An 18,190-nucleotide genomic window follows, 5' to 3' on the forward strand; every position below is an offset into this window, starting at 1 on the left:
TCAGCCAGTACCGAATTAGACAGAGTATCGGGCATGGGTTTCTGTTTGGCTGTATTGATTTTTTTGGGTTTTTGTTTTGTTCTTCTTCATTGGTTTTGATGGGCACGGTGGGGTTGTGGCTATGCAATGATTTTAATGGGTTTGATGGTGGTTGTAGTTGTGTGTTGGTGGTTGAATAAAATATTATTTTATTATAGTGTTTATATTATTTTATTGTGTTAAAAACTAAAATAGCTCCACTACTGTAGGATATGAGAAGGTAAAATAGATAAAGTGATTTTTTGTGTAGTTAAAAAGCTAAAAATTTAGCTCCACTTTTGTAGATGCTCTAAGTTGGTAACAGTTTAGGTTGGGGAAGAAAAAAGTCTTTCCAATCCCAAGCTCGATTTATATCATTAACTCGACCGTTTTTTCCCCCCACTTAATTAAGTTATATTATAAGAGAGAAACAAAGGCACACTTACTTCTATTAAAGGTACCCTACTTTTTAGTGTAAAGAAAATTATAAATGGAGCTATTCTGGTCATTTAAAATTTAAATTAATAAGCGGGCTAGATTCAGGTATCTAAGATACAAAATCATTCCCAAACCTTTGTAAGTTTACAAATGTGAACCCAAATTTATTTTAAAGTCATTTAAAAAACACCAACTCATTACCTAGTGATACTATCCATGTGATGCAAACAAATCATCTATACAACTACACCCAGAAAAAAATTAATGGCTATCATGTAGATGGTCGTCAATCGGTGAGATAATCCACAAATTGATTTCTGTAATTACGGCATTGTATATCTTACTCAAGAAACCAAAATCAATTATAATTTGTCTGGATATATATATGACCCAGAGTTCTCAGCTTCTTCTACAGCAGAGGGCATTAATTAAGGAATAGATGGAATTGGTCTCACTTCCATTTTGTTACAAGGTCTTGTTCTAATTTGCAGTTGTCTCCTTTTGTACCCCAATTCTCTTTGACATCTATATCGGTTTGGATAGATACTTCAAAGGAAATTATTTATTATGTTCAGCTATTGAATTTCTCTGCAGTTGATTCTCTAAGACATGTTTGTACCAAGAGGCCAATACGCCCAAAGGTTCTCTTATAAAACATACTTGGATTTTGATAAGGTTCTTATAGAAAGTTTCACTTTTGAGGATTGGGACGTAAACTACTGCTGAAGAAAGAATGAATATCCATAATACATTAATACATACAGAACAAGAAGGCCAAAATTGATAAACAGGGGCACCCTAACAAGTATAGAAAAGAATGCTTATCGAATTTTATCAAGCCAACAACAACGATTATTCCAAAGACTAAAACCTGACCAAACCACAATATATACAAGATTAATTGCTTAAAAAAACTAGTGTTAAAAAAACAAAAACAAAACAAAAGATATTTTCAGTTAACGATGTATATTACAATAGGAATAACAAAAAATCGTCCAATAGTTAAGGAAAGAAAAGATGAATCAAATATATTTTTTTCCTGGCAAGATTAATGTGCAGTTTGCAGAACACAAAAATTGAACTTCGAATGGCATGGATCCCAGTAAAGCCCAATGATATCTCCTACCTTCAATTTCCTCCTAGCCACAAAATCCTCGTGCCACTTTCCATTGAAAACATAGCTCTTAGATGAAGGCCACTTCTTGAAAACCAACTCGTAATCGGACTTTGAATCTTGATCGAAAACTGTTACACTCAATCCGTTACTCTCGATCTTCCTAACCGAGTCTGCACTAAAGAATGCCATAATATGGGTGTGGACAAGACTTTGATGCAGCAAGAGCCGGCTGGAACTACCAATATCACTCTTCGTGAGCGTCTTCGTGATTTTCCAGGGAGAAACAGCGCTCAGCGTCATCATGGACGACGTACCCTCCTCTTCTTGTGCGTTGGAGGCCACCATGGAATTGTGAGAAACGGAAGTAGCAGTAGCAGTAGCGTATTCGTCTTTTTGCGTGCTTTTCCTCTTATTATTGGAAGAAACCCATGATTTATCAAACAGCGTCAGTGCCGTCGAAACCTCTTTTTGTTCTCGTTTGGTGCGAAACTCACAAGAGAGCGTTTGGGTGTTTTGGTTTTCGAGAGTTTGTAGCAGATTCTGAGTGCCGTCGTCGTCAGGTATCATGGCTTCTTCTTCTTCGTTGCACTTGTTGGCGTTGAGTTCGGTGTGAAGCTCAGAAGAAAGCGTTAAGTCGGTGGAATTCTGAGTGTTCTGGTTTTCCAGAGTTTGCAGCAGATTCTGAGTGATGGGTATCATGGCTGCTTCTTCTTCTTCTTCTGCTAGTGGTCGTGCGGTCTTGGGTTTAGAGAAAAAAAAAATCAATGAATGAATAAAAAGACGATAGAGATAGAAGAAAATCTTAAAACAGAAAACAAAGAGCACTCTTTAATTGGTGTAGTGCGAAAAAAGAAAAGAAAGGGAAAGATTGTATATATAGAAAAAATAGAATTTCTAAACCTCGTCGGACTCGGTTTTCTTTTTATTTTGTTTTTACGTAAATCTTGTTTGAGAAAGTAGTCCGAATTGCTAAGGAAAACGCAACCTCAACTTTCTCTTCTTAACACCTAGGGTCCGTTTGGATTGAGCTTATTTTTGCTGAAACTGAAAACTGAAACTGAAAACACTGTAGTAAAATAATTTTTAAATGTGTAAATAATATCGTGGGACCCATTTTTAATGAAAAAGTTGATAAAAAGTGGAATTTGTGGGTCCATGAACAGTGCACGAATGCACTGTTCACAGTGGACTTGGTCAAATAGTGCGGCTGAGAGAAAAAAAAAAAAAAAAAAAAAAAAAAAAAAAAACTGGAAAACGCAGCCACAAATTCAGCAACTTTCAGTGCAATCCAAACGCACTCCTAATTACGTTTTTCTGATAGAAACGACAGCGTTACGCACCTGTGCATGTTGTGGACTATGGACGGTGCCGTTTTGGGGCAAGAAGAGACTTGGTTGGGAGTATTGTGGGCCGGGCCCGGACCCGGGGCCTAAGTTCAATGGTGGACCACTAGTGATGGGCTGAATGATTGTAGATATATTGTTTCGGCCTCAGCAAAACCTATAAAATTGGTCTGGTCTTGTCTTTTTTTCCTTTTTGAAAAATCGGGACCAGGACTAAAAATTGGATTTTGTTTTTTGAAGTGTTGGACCAAGACTTACGGAATCCCTTGAAAACCAGAACAAAGACAAGATTTTTGGTCCAGTGAGGTCTAAATGGTTTTTTCTTACAATCCTACTATATACTATGTAAGTTGGTTGGTTTTTTTTTTTTTTTTTTTTTTTTTTTTTTTTTTTTTTTTTTTTTTTTTTACATGTTTTATTAGTTGTATTAGTATGTGTAGGGACCAGATTCGGCTCTTAGCCCAAATTATATATGGACTCAAGCCCAAAACAATGAATTTGTAGAGAGTGGGTTGAAAAACTAGGCTTGAGCAAGTTGGATGACAAATAAAGTGGGTTCTAATGACAAGAACAATAAGACAGATTGATTCAACTAAACAAAATCGTCCTCGGCACAGTCCGAGGAGATCAGTTCTTATGTATTTCTCTTAAATTTGATTACAAGTTTGTTTCTTGATTGCTACAGTATTTTTCTCTTCATTCTGAAACCTCTCTCTCACTGCTTACTTCCCCTTTTATACTCTCTTCCTCTTTCATCCTTACCTTCCACGTGCAGACCAAATGGTTAGTGCTTGATACTTGTTTTATCAGTACCTTCCTAAAGTCTTTAGGTAGTAACTGTAAGGCTGAAAACTACTGTTCAGGTATCACTTTCACATTAATGCGGCCAGAGAGTTAGCTATAGAACGTTTAATGTGATGGTAGCAGCTTTCTCGTTAGATATTTTAGGACTCCCCTCTGTCCTTTGTTTCTGCAATACTTATCCATGCCAACAAAACTTCTTAGGACATTCCCTCAGACAGCAGACCACCTCTACTACCCTCAGCTTTGGTTGGCTGAGGAGGCATTCATCCTTAACCCAACCTCCTGGGCCATTATGATCAAAACTAATTTCTTCATTTACTAGCACCAGCTTTCTTGACAATGTTTACCCCTACTCGGACGACCCCTTATCCTCGGCTTGGGCCTCAGACCCAATATAAACACTGATAATGAGCTCCTGGGCCCAATACCCCTACAGTATGTAAGTTTATAATAATTTTTAAAAATTTCTTCTTATAAACTATTTAAAATTTTGTTTTATTTAATAAGAGTATGAAAGTAAATTTATATAAATTATATATTATATTTTTCAATTTTTCTTCTCAACTAAATAAAAAAGTTTTCCATTCATTCTCCAAACCAAACACACATGAAGGAAAAATAAATATAGTATATTTTATTTTTATCCCACCAATTTCCATCCTTCCACTTTTCTATTCTTCAACCAAACAGAGTATAAGGTTTTATTGATATTGTTGTTGTATTTGTGACAGATGGTGTAAATAATAGTACAAAAAATTTTAACAATTTCCGAAAAAATATGATAATGTGAAATGATTGAAATCTAACAATAATTTGGAGGAATGACTAAATACATGCATGCAAAATAAGAGTTTGCACAAAGTAATTAAATTATATGGTTTAAAAATGAACACAAACAAACAAAATGATATTGAGTAACAAACCTTGTTGATTATGATCATCCCCTTGCTTCAACATCATTTGTGTTTTCAACTCTTTGTCTTCTTTGTTTGACTGCAATAATGGAATTGGATAAAATATTTCTATTTGTTTTATAACAAAACATGATGTTGAGCATTTAGAAATATGTTATTGTATATAACTTATTGTCATTAGTGTCATGATTTATATCACATGCCTCACAATATTTTTTAACATTATATTTGAAAAAGTTAGAAGAAAGCATGAACAAAATTGCTATGTAGCATAAAGATGATGGATGGTTTAATATATTAGTATACCAATAAATTGTCCCATTACATTGTTTGAAGACAAAATATTTCTGGCAATTCGACGGATATTGGTTAGTCAAAGTCTTGATGCTACCTCAATGTTAATTGATTCAGTCGATTCACCTGTCAATGTGATTTGTAACAGTTAAAATTTGGAATAAATGGGACAAAATGGGCTTTGCCCTTTTCGGGCAAATTAATTAGTTTTATACCCCCTTTCCTAAACTAAGTAGGAAAATGCCCCTCTTTTAAAACTCAATTTATGATAAATCGAATTAGGCCCTATAGTGGCATTTTAAGGAACCTATAGTGACATTTTTTAAGATTTATAGTGATGTTTTTTAACTCAACCTCAATGAAATCGAGTTATAGGTAAAAAAATTGCCTATAACTCGATTTCATTGAAGTCGAGTTAAAAAACGTCACAATAGGTCTTAAAAACGTCATTATAGGCTCATTAAAACGCCACTATAGGGCTTCAGGAATTTTTTTTTTCTAACTCGATTTATCATAAATCGAGTTTTAAAAGAGGCGCATTTCCCTACTTAGTTTGGGAAATGGGGTATAAAGCTAATTAATTTGCCCGAAAAGGGCAAAAGTCCATTTTGTCCAGAATAAATGTGAATATGTTTTTGTTTTTCCAAACATGTTTTAAATGGATTCAAATGATACAAACAAAATTTTTTGATTCAATAAAATTCCAACCAATGAAGACTAGTTAAAGATATGAAACTATATTCTCACCATTACTATGTTGTATAGCCTTTTGCTTAATTGACGTATTTCGAGCCAAATGATGAACCTCGCCATTTGGTTGCATTAGTAATGGGCATGTTTTGTTGTAGCATTAGAATGCAAAGTATATTCATTTAAATTTGCTTGATTTCCCACTAAAATATTTTTGCCTTGCTCAATTTTTTGTCTTTGTCTTGCATAATTGGCACGATGTCTTGCCAAGCGTTCTTCTTTCTGATCATTTCCTTCTCTTTCTCTTCTAAGTTGCGCATACAGCCCATGTTGTTTTTGTCGGTGTTCTCTCTCATTGATGATTGATATGATCTGTTGGTGTATTTGCAAAACTCATCCCTACATTAAAATATTACACAATTTCATGTTTTTGTAACATATTTGAGTAGGGTTTTTGAAAAATTTCTTCGTTATTAAACTAAACACTTCAATTTTCCAATGAACACATTTTTCTTTCCACTTTTACTTTTTTACCTAATAATAATTAAATTAATCTAAACAATAAAAATTTATGTAAAGTTTCTCATTAGATTTTACCATGTTATTAAATAAGGATTAGAGAAGACACCAAGTACTTTATATTTTGGATTTATTTGGTTTGCTTTCAAGAACAATATAAGTCTTTTGTTATTTTTTTACATGAATATCTGTGTTTAAGCTCTTAGTTGGAATACAATTATTTCTTGCATAAATTAGCTAGACGTGTGAAAAATATAATTTACATTTTGTTTATGAAATATTAAATATAGTTTATTTTTTTGATAGATACAATAGAATTTAAACATGTGGCGTCCACAGACTCCATGATGATTACTCTTTATCATCAGATAAAGATACTAATTAATTTGTGGTGAAATGACAAAAGAGTAAGAGACTTTACTACTTAATAGTTGATTTTTTTTTTTTTGAGAAACTATTTTTTTTTTTTTTTTTTTTTTAGAATAAGGTAAGTCAATTTTATTTCGGCAAATCAGACTGGAAAACATCATCCAAATCTTGTGGTAGTTCTTCTAACCACACATCAGTATCAGCAGTTAAAACTGCTCTTCTTGCCAGGGAGGGCTAAATTGTTGCCCCCCCCTACTAACATGGCAGAAACTACAAGCTTGCAAATAAAGACTAGCTATTTTAATATCTTCTATTGATGGCTTCAATAACCTTCAGTGAGTCACCCTCCACTACCACTTGTGTGAGACTTATCTCCTGCGCTAAGAGGATAGCACGTCGGGCAGCCATGGCTTCCACCGATTCTACAGAGCTGGGGAGCGGAATATTCTGACTTAGAGCTACGATTATCATTCCTTCCACATCCCTAACTACCACCCCCAGACCTGCTCTACCAGAACTCTCAAAGACGGCACCGTCGAAATTCAGCTTATAAAAACCAGCACTTAGCGGCGTCCATGGCGGTCTTATGCGAGACACCCTAGACCGAAATGGCCGATCCTGAACGTCCCAAAATTCCTGTAACAGCTCACGAGCTCGCTGCACCGTCTCCCCTACTCCCCAAACACTTTGCTTCTCCCTCAGTTTATTCCGCCTCATCCAAATGCTCCAAGCAACCATCGAAAATAGAGCAGCTATGGCTGGGCTTGCATTAGCTAAAACCGCTGAAACAAGATCACCAAAATTTCTAAAAATCTTTGGTCGGAATGGATAGAAAGATGGCTCCGAAAGCCAAATACATTTAACCCGATCACACAGCCAAAGACAGTGAATAGTATCTTCGGTGTGTTCTTCACAGAGGCTGCAAATGTTCTCAAGGAGAATGTGCCGTGTAAATAGATTGAGCTTGGTGGGTAAAGACTCATTTGAGGCTCTCCATATAAAGTGCTTAACTTTATTTAGAACTTGCATATCCCAAATTCTATTCCAAAAGGATTTGCAACCCCCTGTAGCGGACGGACTGGGCAAAGCAGCTCTGGTATCAGCGGCCATCAACTGATAAGCACTTCTAACAGTGTAGCTTCCATCCGTGGTGTGTGGCCATATAAGCAAGTCCTCCATCGGATAATGACTGACAGGAATTCCTTGAATGCTCTCGGCTTCCCACGATAAGAAATTTTGTTCAATGATCTCCCTGTTCCAAACTCTTGTGTCAGGGATGAAGAGATCCTTTACTGTGATCAGAGAAGGGTCAAGTTGAGGAGATACAATCTGGCCTCCCCCTGAAGACTCCAGCCAACGGTGCTTCCATATGTTGATCCCTGAACCATCTCCTATTCTCCACCGTGCTCCCTTGCAGATAACCTCCCTAGCCTGTAAAATACTTTTCCAAGCAAAGGAACTTCGTGGGTTGAAATCAGCATCCAAGATACTCCCCACTGGAAAATATTTCGGTTTAAAGACTTTATACAGTAACGTATCCTTCTCATGGTAAAGTCTCCAAACCTGTTTACTAAGAAGTGCATCATTAAATTGTCAAAGATCACGAAATCCCATACCCCCAAGAGACTTTGGAGAGCATAAAGTACTCCACTTCACCCACTGCATTCTTCTTGTATTATCTTGATTTCCCCACCAAAATTTTCGGATCATCGTCTCAATATCCTTGATTAAACCAATTGGTAACCGAAACACACTCATCGAATAAGTGGGAATAGATTGAATAACCGCCTTTATCATGACTTCCTTTCCTGCTTGAGAGAGTAACTTTTCCTTCCACCCTTGCATTTTTGCCCAAATCCGTTCCTTGATCTGAATGAAGCAAGCTTTTTTTTTGTCTCCCCACAAATGACGGCAAGCCCAAGTATTTCTCATAGTGCTTGATAGCTGGCACCCCTAGCAATACCTTGATTTCTTGTTGAACCTCCTCCGATGTGTTTCTGTTAAAGAAAAGGGTTGTTTTGTCCTTATTCACCAATTGGCCAGATGCACCTTCATACCAATGAAGTAGTTGCTGGATTTTTTGACATTCATTTTTGTTGGCCCTGCAAAACAAAAGGCAATCATCTGCAAAAAAGAGATGAGTAATCTTTGGCCCTTGCCGACATAGAGATAAACCCCTTATCTCCCCATTGTCCACTGCTTTGTTAAGAAGAGCATTTAGACCTTCCGCACAAAACAAGAAGAGAAAGAGGGAAAGGGGGTCACCTTGCCTCAACCCTCTGGATGGTTGTATAAACCCTCTTGGTTCACCATTTAAGAGTATGGAATAAGTCACTGTAGAAACACACTGCATAATCATAGCCACCCATGAATCCTGAAACCCCATCTTTAACATGATTTTTTCTAGAAAACTCCACTCCACTCTATCATAGGCCTTGCTCATATCTAATTTCAAAGCCATAGAACCTTCCCTTCCCGAGCTTTGAGTTTTCATATAATGCAAGGATTCAAAGGCAATCAAGATATTATCTGTAATAAGTCTATCAGCAATGAAAGCACTTTGAGCTTCTGAAACTATAGAATTCAGGAAGGGTTTTAACCGATTAGCAATAACTTTGCTAATAATTTTATAAATCACGTTGCATAAACTGATGGGTCTAAATTCCGAAACAAATTCAGGATTATTAACTTTTGGAATCAAAGTAATGAAAGTGTGATTGATGGATTTGAGGAGAGTACCAGAATTTAGGCAAGATAGCACCGCTTCTGTAACTTCTGGGCCAATGTGTTGCCAAAAGGATTGGTAAAATAGGGGTGGCATTCCATCAGGTCCTGGTGCCTTCAAAGGAGCCATTTGTTTGATAGCAATATCAACTTCCTCCATACTATATGGTTTCACCAATTCTGCATTCATATCTGCTGTGACTACCCTTTTAACACCTTCAAGGACTCGGTCAAGATCATGGAAATGTGATTGAGTAAACAATCTGGTATAGTACTCCACAAAGATTGCTGAAACCACTTCCTCATCTCTCTGCCAGACTCCTTCACCATCTTTGATACCCTTAATAAAATTTTTCCTCTTCCTTTGAGTAGCCACCCCATGAAAATATCTTGTATTTTTGTCACCCTTCGCCACCCACTGTGTTCTGGCTCTCTGCCTCCACATTTTGCTTTCTCTATCCAGCAAGACATTAAGTTCCCTTCGCAACTGAACAACCATCCCATAACTCCCACCCTTGGCTGCTTCCTCTTTAGCTTTCCACAGCCTCTCCTTTTTATTAGCAATTTGTTTCTTAACGTTACCAAAATGATCTTTGCTCTAAGACCTAAGCATCTTTTTACACCTCTTGAGTTTTTTGGACACTTTAAACATGAGTTTGCCTTCTTGTGAAATCTCCCAAGCTCTTAGAACCGTATCACTACAGCCCCTATCTGCTAGCCACATTTCTTCAAAACGAAAGGGACGTCGAAACCACCTTTGTGACTCACTGTTAGGATCAAAAACCAGTTTAATGGGACGATGATCAGAGGAAAAACAATGAAGAAACTATTAATTGAGCTAATTGAAATCTACATATTTAGTTCATGAAATTTCAATAATTATGGGCCTACACATGATAAAGATCATGGACTAACAATATTAATATGTAGATGTGTGAGTAATTGAAGCCACTTTTTTGTGATGCCTATGTTTTTTTTTTTTTAAATGACTCTTAGTCTTAGCACATTCGAGTGTGTGAATAGGCTAGTCTATGTATATATCAATTTTACGTTGGCACTGTGGCTTTGCTTAGGCTAGCTGAACCATATCTCTTGTGTCATTTCATTTTCACATCACCATCTAAATCAACCACAATTAAATAATGATGACCCATATTATACTCTTGTAAATTTCATTTAATATTTATTATTTCTTATAATGATTCTTAACATGGGAAACACCCATTTACTGGAATGAGCCACTTACTCATTTTTTATGTGTACCTTTCTTGTTTCCAATCCTTTATATAGGAAACGTACCTAATTTTATGCATGTGCTGGCATTAGCGAGAACGTGGGGAATAGATTTACGAGATATGAGTTTTTCTCTTTGTGTCAAAAATATAGTAAACTTTTTCAAATTAGATTTTAATTATGGGCTAATTTTGTGTTATGTGTCCACTTAAATTTAATATTTGTACAAAATGAGTTAATGAGTACAAAATACTAAGGATACATTTGGTACAATAGGAATTGTACTCTTTATTACTAGTAATAAAGTGTGTTGTAATGTAGTAACTAAATATATTCATTAGTTTGACTGTGAGTTATAACATTAGAATGAAACTTAACATTTATTTTAGGAAATATCTTACTTATATAATTATATCTCCTTAAAAATTGTTATTTTTAAATTTAAGAGAGATATTTGTTATTATTTATTATTTATTATTTTTATAATTGTTAGATGTATATGGAAAATTTGTTTATTTGGAAATATATTAAAATTTGAACTTATTGCACTTACTAAGGAATAACTAATACCACCTTTTAAAGAGGAATAGTTATTCCTCATTTTGTAGAATAACTATTCATACGAAATGACTATTCCTTATAATAAAAACATAACCAAACTAAAGAATAATTAAACCATATGAATAACTATTACATTACAACGTCTATTACAGTCTATCAAACATGCCCTAAGAGTCCTAATACATATTAACTATTTTTTTTATGGGAACTATTTTTTTTTTTACTTTATATATTAAAAAAAGCTTTTATTTTTGAAGAAAAAATAATACTTTTACTTTATTATTGGGAAATAGATGGTGTAGGATAAATGTTTATCCCAAAAAAAAAAAATACTAACATAAGCTAAGAGTAAAATTGTTACTTTATAAAATTAAAAAAGAAGAAGAAGAAGCTAATACAAACACTAATTGTCACTTTATCTAAAGAAGTTGATAAGATCATTTTTTTTTTTTTTTTTTTTTGGTTTTTACCTAAAAACTTACTGCAATTGGGTGGAACTACTTGGCACAACCAATTATATATTGTAGGGGCGGTTTTTGAGGCCCAGGCCCAGCAAGTAAGAGGTTCTGGCCCAAAAGTCCCCAAACAATGAATTTGTAGAGAATGGGTTACAGAGCTAGGACAAGACGAAGTGAACGTCAGTTAGATGTATGCCATGCACCACGCTAAACGTGAGAATATTCCATTTACGTTTGATAGGATATCGGTCTGAAGAGACGTATAAGTGCACTTCTTGCTCTGTTTACAGACTACGGAGTCCTTTCTCCTTTCCTTTTTCTTTTTCTCTTTTTTTTTCTCCGATCCCCTCTTCAAGGGGATCTTCTTCTCTTATATAGCCTCCTTGAATTGATAAGAGTCTTACACTTGTTAGCTATCCAAACCTTCACTTGAGTGTCTGTCCCATCGGACACCTTCCTTATCTTTCTATGAATTGCACTGGCCAATGTAATACTGTTCGCCTGTCTTCTCCACATTAATGCGGCTGAAAAAGTAGCTTTCTTGCATTTAATGCGGCAGTTGTGGCTTCCCCCTAATGCCTTACATTTTCTTCTTTCCTGCTGTGTGAGGCTCACCCTCCTACCCACGTTCACCTGGATGGGTTCTTCATTGTTGAGGGGACACACATTGGGCCCAAGTTCGCGTGTCCGAGGAGGCATTCCTCCTCGGACGTCTTTTGGATCAAACCGGGCTCAACAGGGTTGGGCCGGAAGTCGCTCGGGCCCCTATTCCCCGTTGGGTCATGGTTGGGCTTTGTGTGGGTTCACAGGCCCATTTGTTGATTTTGGGAATTTCATCCCTACATATATAAATATATATTTATTTAATTTAAAAAAAAATTGCAATTTGGTGAAGCCACTTGATATAACCATAGTTTTTAAGCCTAACTTTTACCCAACTTTTATTAAATAATATACTAGTTGCTAACCCGTGCAATGCATGGGAAAGCTATTGTGTATGAAGATGTAAACTTTTTTTTTTTCTCTTCCTCTTTGATTATATATTAGGATTCCAGTCTTATAATTTTCTATCCTTGATATGAAATATTTGAAACATTAATTTACATAATGAAAAATAGATCAATTTAGTTTAGATAAAAATAAATAAATAAATCTTTCTATTTAAATATAGATTGGCAACACATGCAATAACTCTAAAATTGAGACCTAATTATTCAAAGAAGCATCACTTAGTCTTACCAACGAAGATGATTCACTCCTCTAAGTCTTGCTTTAACAACTAGCTTGAAATAAAATAAAAATTATACATACATACATATATGTATATATATATATATATATAACCATCAAACAAAAAAAATTACATATTTACAGCTCTATACACAGCCATCTTGAAGATTCAAGACAGACTGACATTAACAAAACCTTACCAGTTGGAGCGAATGCTTCAAATCCTAAAAAGAATATTAGTCTTGGTTCTTGAAATATATATATATTAGCCACCAATGTTTTCATTATTTTTTAAATAAGATATATATATATATATATATGTTAAGTTGTTAACCATCAAAATAACTAAAAATTGTTTACCAAACATAAGAGAAGCCATAACCTTGATATATAAAAAGAGTGTAAACTCCAAACCCAAATTGAATAAATATTTTGATAGAATCATAGAACACACTAATCATTTATATTGACTTAGGTTAAAAGAGTTCTATCATACTACTACTACTACATATTTTTTTTTTAAAATTTGAGTTTATTAGGATCTGGGAATTCGAGTCCTATACTAACTTAGTTTTAATTTTTTTTTTTTTTTAGAATCTTATTTAAATAATGTTGATATGTAAAAATGTGGGAATTCTAAAAAAGGTCAAAAGTTAAGTTAAAGGCTTCAGTTATATATATATATATATATATATAGAGGTTGTGTTAATGGGTAAAGTGCTTGTCAACAACAACCTTTTGCATATTTTTATAGCATTAATTTACTTTTTACAGCTTTTTATTCTTTTTGATAATTTTTTAATATTTTTTTATCTTTTTTGGTAACATTTTTAATAACTTTTTGTCCTTTTTATTAACACAACCCATTAAGAGAAATCTTAACAAACACCGCATTGCGCTGGGTAACATTTCCCATACACATATATATATATATTAAATTTTTTTTTTTTTTGGGTTAAACAAAAGAAGAAGAAAACTACCAAATATAAATAATAATAAAAAAACAAAAAACAAGACCAAAGAAAGAAAAAAAAAAAAAAAAAAAGGTTCATGAGTGTTCACTTCAGCCAGTTCACTCTTCAAAGTCTATTTGTTTCGCTGTTGTCCTAAGTCCCAATTCCCAAACCTCCCATCCCCTGTCTACTAGGGTTTAAGCCCACATTTCATTTCTCTCTGCTTCACACACAGAGACCACCATGTCTCTCTATCGTCTCCTCCTCCGTTCTCTCCGCCGCCCTTCCACCACCACCTCCCAAACTCTAACCCCACTCCTCCTCCTCCAAACCAACCAACCCACCCGCCGTGGCTTCGCCTTCTCCTCCGCCGAAGAAGCCGCTGCCGAACGACGCCGTCGCAAGCGCCGCCTCCGCATCGAGCCGCCTCTCCATGCACTCCGCCGTGACCCCTCCCAACCGCCACCACAGAGAGACCCGAACGCTCCTCGGCTTCCGGACTCCACCTCAGCTCTGGTGGGTCCCAGGCTGAACCTCCACAATAGGGTGCAGTCTCTGATCAGAGCCGGTGACCTCGATGCTGCTTCTGCGGTGGCGAGACACTCTGTGTTTTCGAATACGAGGCCTACTGTCTTCACTTGCAATGCTATCATCGCCGCCATGTACCGTGCCAAGAGGTTGAAGTTTACTCTTTTTTCAGTTTCTTCTTCCCTTTTTGCCCTTCGTGTTTTCGTGTTTTTATGATTCTGCCACTGGCTCTTCTGGGTTTTTTTAGCTGATTACTATATTGTTTACTTTGATGTTTTTTTGAAACATAAATGTTTGTGTGTGTGTGTTCTGATTGTAGATTTTAACGAAATACCCAATATTGGTTTCTTAGAATAGCTTGGTTAATTAAGGTAAATGTGTGTGTGTGTGTGTGTGAGAGAGGGAACATTGATTGTAGATTCTAACAAAAGACCCATGATTGTTTCTTAATTGGATACTGTAAATTTTAAAGTTTGGAGTTTTTGTGTGAGGGAGAGAGTGTGTGGGTACACGTGCACTCTGATTGTAGATTTTAACAAAAAGACCAGGATTGTTTCTTACAGTATCTTGATTAGATATGGCCTAGGAAGCATAGACACTTTATTTAGGGTGTCATACCTGTGTCATACAGGTGTTATACCTGCTGTGTTATGTTATTTTTTAAGGAAAATTTCTTGTGCCACCATGTTGTACTGTACCCATGTCCGTGCATCCTAGGATACAGTGCAGTGAGTGCGTGTGTGCACATGCAAGAGAGAGAGAGGGTTTCTCCTTCTTAATGTTGTGTCTGAGAGAGAGAGAGAGAGAGATGGGGCATACATGCTTGTTCATTGTAGATGTTATCAAAAGATCCAAGATCATTTCTTTCTATAGCTTGATTAGATAAGGTACAGATTGTGTGTGTGTGCTCACATGCTCTGATTGTAGATTTTGATGAAAGACCCAAATTTGGTTCTTTGTAGATTTTAATGGAACACCCTAATGTTGGAACTTAGAAAAAGTTTGGTTTTTGATGCTATTTTTCTCTTCTAATTCTTGTTTAACCAATCCAGCATATTGCAAAACGAGTCACTGTTTTAGATTCAATTACATCTGTTTTCTATTAGCCGATTCTTAAGTTTTATTTAATAACCCAATTAGTTTTAGGGAAATTTGAAACACTGTTTTGTTTCTGATGATATGATTGATACAGGTACAATGATGCTGTTGCCCTCTTCCACTTCTTCTTCAACCAATCAAATATTGTTCCTAATGTTGTATCTTATAATAATTTGATTAATACTCATTGTGATGAGGGGAGGGTTGATCAGGGGTTGGAAGTGTATCGCCATATTATTGCGAGTGCACCATTTAGTCCATCGTCGGTTACATACCGGCATTTGACAAAAGGGTTGATTGATGCAGGGCGGATTCAAGAGGCGGTGGATCTCTTGAGGGAAATGTTGAATAAGGGGCACGGTGCAGACTCATTGGTTTATAACAATGTGATCAAGGGGTTTCTAGATTTGGAAAATTTGGAGAAGGCTAATGAGCTTTTTGTTGAGCTGAAGGAGCGGTGTCTGGTGTATGATGGGGTTGTGAATGCGACATTTATGAACTGGTTTTTTAATCAGGGGAAAGATAAGGAGGCAATGGAGTCATATAAGTCCTTGCTTGATCGCCAGTTTAAGATGGTGCCTGCGACTTGCAATGTTCTTTTGGAGGTATTGCTTAAGCACGGGAAGAAGAAGGAAGCTTTGGCATTGTTTGATTCGATGTTGGATAATCACACCCCGCCAACTTTCCAAGCAGTGAATTCAGAAACATTTAACATAATGGTTAATGAATGCTTTAAGCTTGGCAAGTTTGAGGAGGTAATTCCCACATTTAAGAAAGTTGGGACAAAATCAAATTCAAAGGCTTTTCAAATGGATGTTGCAGGTTATAATAATATCATTGCTCGGTTTTGTGAGAATGAGATGTTATCAGAGGCAGAGATGCTGTTTACAGAATTATCCTCAAAGTCATTGTCCCCTGATGTCACTACTCATAGGACTTTGATTGATGCATTTTTGAAAGCGAACAGGATTGATGATGCATTGAAGGTGTTGAACAAAATGGTGGATGCTGGTTTGAGGGTGGTTGCTAGTTTTGGTAATAGGGTGTTCGATGAATTGATCAAGAATGGCAAGGCAGCAGACTGTGCCCAGATTTTGTCTAAAATGGGAGAAAAAGAACCTAAACCAGACCCTACTTGTTATGAGGTTGTGATTAAGGGACTTTGCAATGAAGGTGCATTGGACAGGAGCTGGGATCTAATGGGCGAGGTGATGAGGTATGGTGTTGGTGTTACTCCTGCATTGCAGGAAACTGTAAATGAGGCATTTACAAAAGCTGGTCGGGGTGAAGAGATTGAAAGACTGTTGGGCATGAATAGGTGGGGATATGCACACATGCCATCAAGACCACCTCCTCGAATGGCAGGACCTTCTCACCCACCATCCGGACCCCCTCAAATGGTAAGGCCACAATACCCACCATCTGGATACCCTCAAATGGCCAGACCCCAGCAGACACCATCAGGGCCCACACAAATGGGTTGGCAGCAGTACCCACCATCTGGACCCTCTCAAATGTCCGGACCACAGTACCCACCATCTGGATCCCCTCAAATGGTTGGACCACATTACCCACCGTCTGGATCCCCTCAAGTGGCATGGCAGCAGCACACACCATCTGGACTTGCTCAATTTGCCAGACCACCACAGCCACCATCAGGAATCAACCCAGAGTCTCAAATGACCGGACCCCAGCAGACACCATCGGGGCCCACACAAATGGGATGGCAACAGCACCCACCATCTGGACCCTCTCAAATGTCCGGACCACAGTACCCACCATCTGGATCCCCTCAAATTGCTGGACCACATTACCCATCATCTGGATCCTCTCAAATGTCATGGCAGCAGCACACGCCATCTGGACTTGCTCAAATGGCCAGACCACCGCAACCACCATCTCCCCCTCCAATGACAGGATTCCATCACCCACCATCTGGCCCATCTCAAACAGAAGGGCTGCAGCACCCACCACCAGGATCTCAAACAAATGAATCACATAACTCACCCTCAGCACTTCCTCAAACAACGGAACAGGTAGCAACGGGTTAGTTTGATTCTTTGATACCAGGTCATTGATAGAGATGCTGGTTCTCTCTTGTTCTGATTTTGAATTGGGCAAGGAGAGTGCTACCTCATTCTTATACGCTGAGTGTCTCTTTGTGCTACAAGTCTCTGTATTGGTTAGTTTCACTTGAGTATAATAATGACGTAGTTTTTGGTAGGGGTGTCTTAATATTATACGGAACTGTTGTTACCCTCAATGTGTTAGCTGATATGATGAGCCAATTAATTTTGTATTCAGACATATACATATTTATTCAAGACATTTTTAATCTGAATAATCTTGACGCTCATATTGCTTGTGTTAGAAACTTACGTGAAAAATCTAGAGGGCACATCCGATGCAGATATTTTTGGAAAAAGTAGCTTTCAAAGAAGCCACATAGCATTGATTATATATAATATATTACTTAGGTTGCATGGTGTTTTAGATTTTGTATGATTATGCAGGTTCTTTACCTGCAATATAAGTTCAAAATAATAGAGGTCCAAAAGCAACTTGGAGGTGACATAAGAGTGAGAAACAAATTAAAAAGAACTCATATCTACTATTGAATTTGCTAACCTTTTTCTTGTAGGTCTCAGTCTGAGTTTTGATAACGTGGTACTGTGTAAAGGATACACGAAGATTTATAATGTTAGCTTAACGAAAGACTTTTATAAATTGTATCCGTTTTAAGTTTAGAGTGTTCACCATTGTAAACATGATGTCCTTTTTTTATGCAATAAATTTTTGATTACCTATCAAAAAAAAAAACTGTCTGAAGTGACTGTTGGTTTAACAATATATATGCTGCATTTGTCTTGAATAAGTACACAGTTTCTAGAAAATTTCC

General features: G+C 36.6%; 2 protein-coding genes across 2 annotated transcripts; one reads left to right on the plus strand and one right to left on the minus strand.

Annotated features, from left to right (window-relative positions):
- Positions 1–1,504: 1,504 nt before the first annotated feature.
- On the minus strand, positions 1,505–2,272 carry LOC126706091 (B3 domain-containing protein At2g33720-like). Its single transcript, XM_050405363.1, has one exon. It carries the CDS (start codon positions 2,270–2,272, stop codon positions 1,505–1,507), a length of 768 nt encoding a protein of 255 aa, XP_050261320.1.
- Positions 2,273–13,783: 11,511 nt separating this feature from the next.
- On the plus strand, positions 13,784–17,647 carry LOC126716074 (pentatricopeptide repeat-containing protein At1g10270). Its single transcript, XM_050417034.1, has 2 exons — positions 13,784–14,342; positions 15,386–17,647. Exons 1-2 carry the CDS (start codon positions 13,909–13,911, stop codon positions 17,340–17,342), a joined length of 2,391 nt encoding a protein of 796 aa, XP_050272991.1. The 5' UTR covers positions 13,784–13,908; the 3' UTR covers positions 17,343–17,647.
- Positions 17,648–18,190: the final 543 nt, after the last annotated feature.

The sequence above is a fragment of the Quercus robur genome, chromosome 2 (genome assembly GCF_932294415.1).
Source record: "Quercus robur chromosome 2, dhQueRobu3.1, whole genome shotgun sequence".
Taxonomy (NCBI): domain Eukaryota; kingdom Viridiplantae; phylum Streptophyta; class Magnoliopsida; order Fagales; family Fagaceae; genus Quercus; species Quercus robur.

What these genes read in the sequence shown, in the direction of transcription:
- LOC126706091 (XM_050405363.1), bottom strand. Translation starts at nt 2,272, where the DNA reads ATGATACCCATCACTCAGAATCTGCTGCAAACTCTGGAAAACCAGAAC.
- LOC126716074 (XM_050417034.1), top strand. Translation starts at nt 13,909, where the DNA reads ATGTCTCTCTATCGTCTCCTCCTCCGTTCTCTCCGCCGCCCTTCCACC. An exon ending in GCCATGTACCGTGCCAAGAG is followed by an intron (nt 14,343 to 15,385) that starts GTTGAAGTTTAC and finishes TGATTGATACAG; the next exon opens with GTACAATGATGCTGTTGCCC.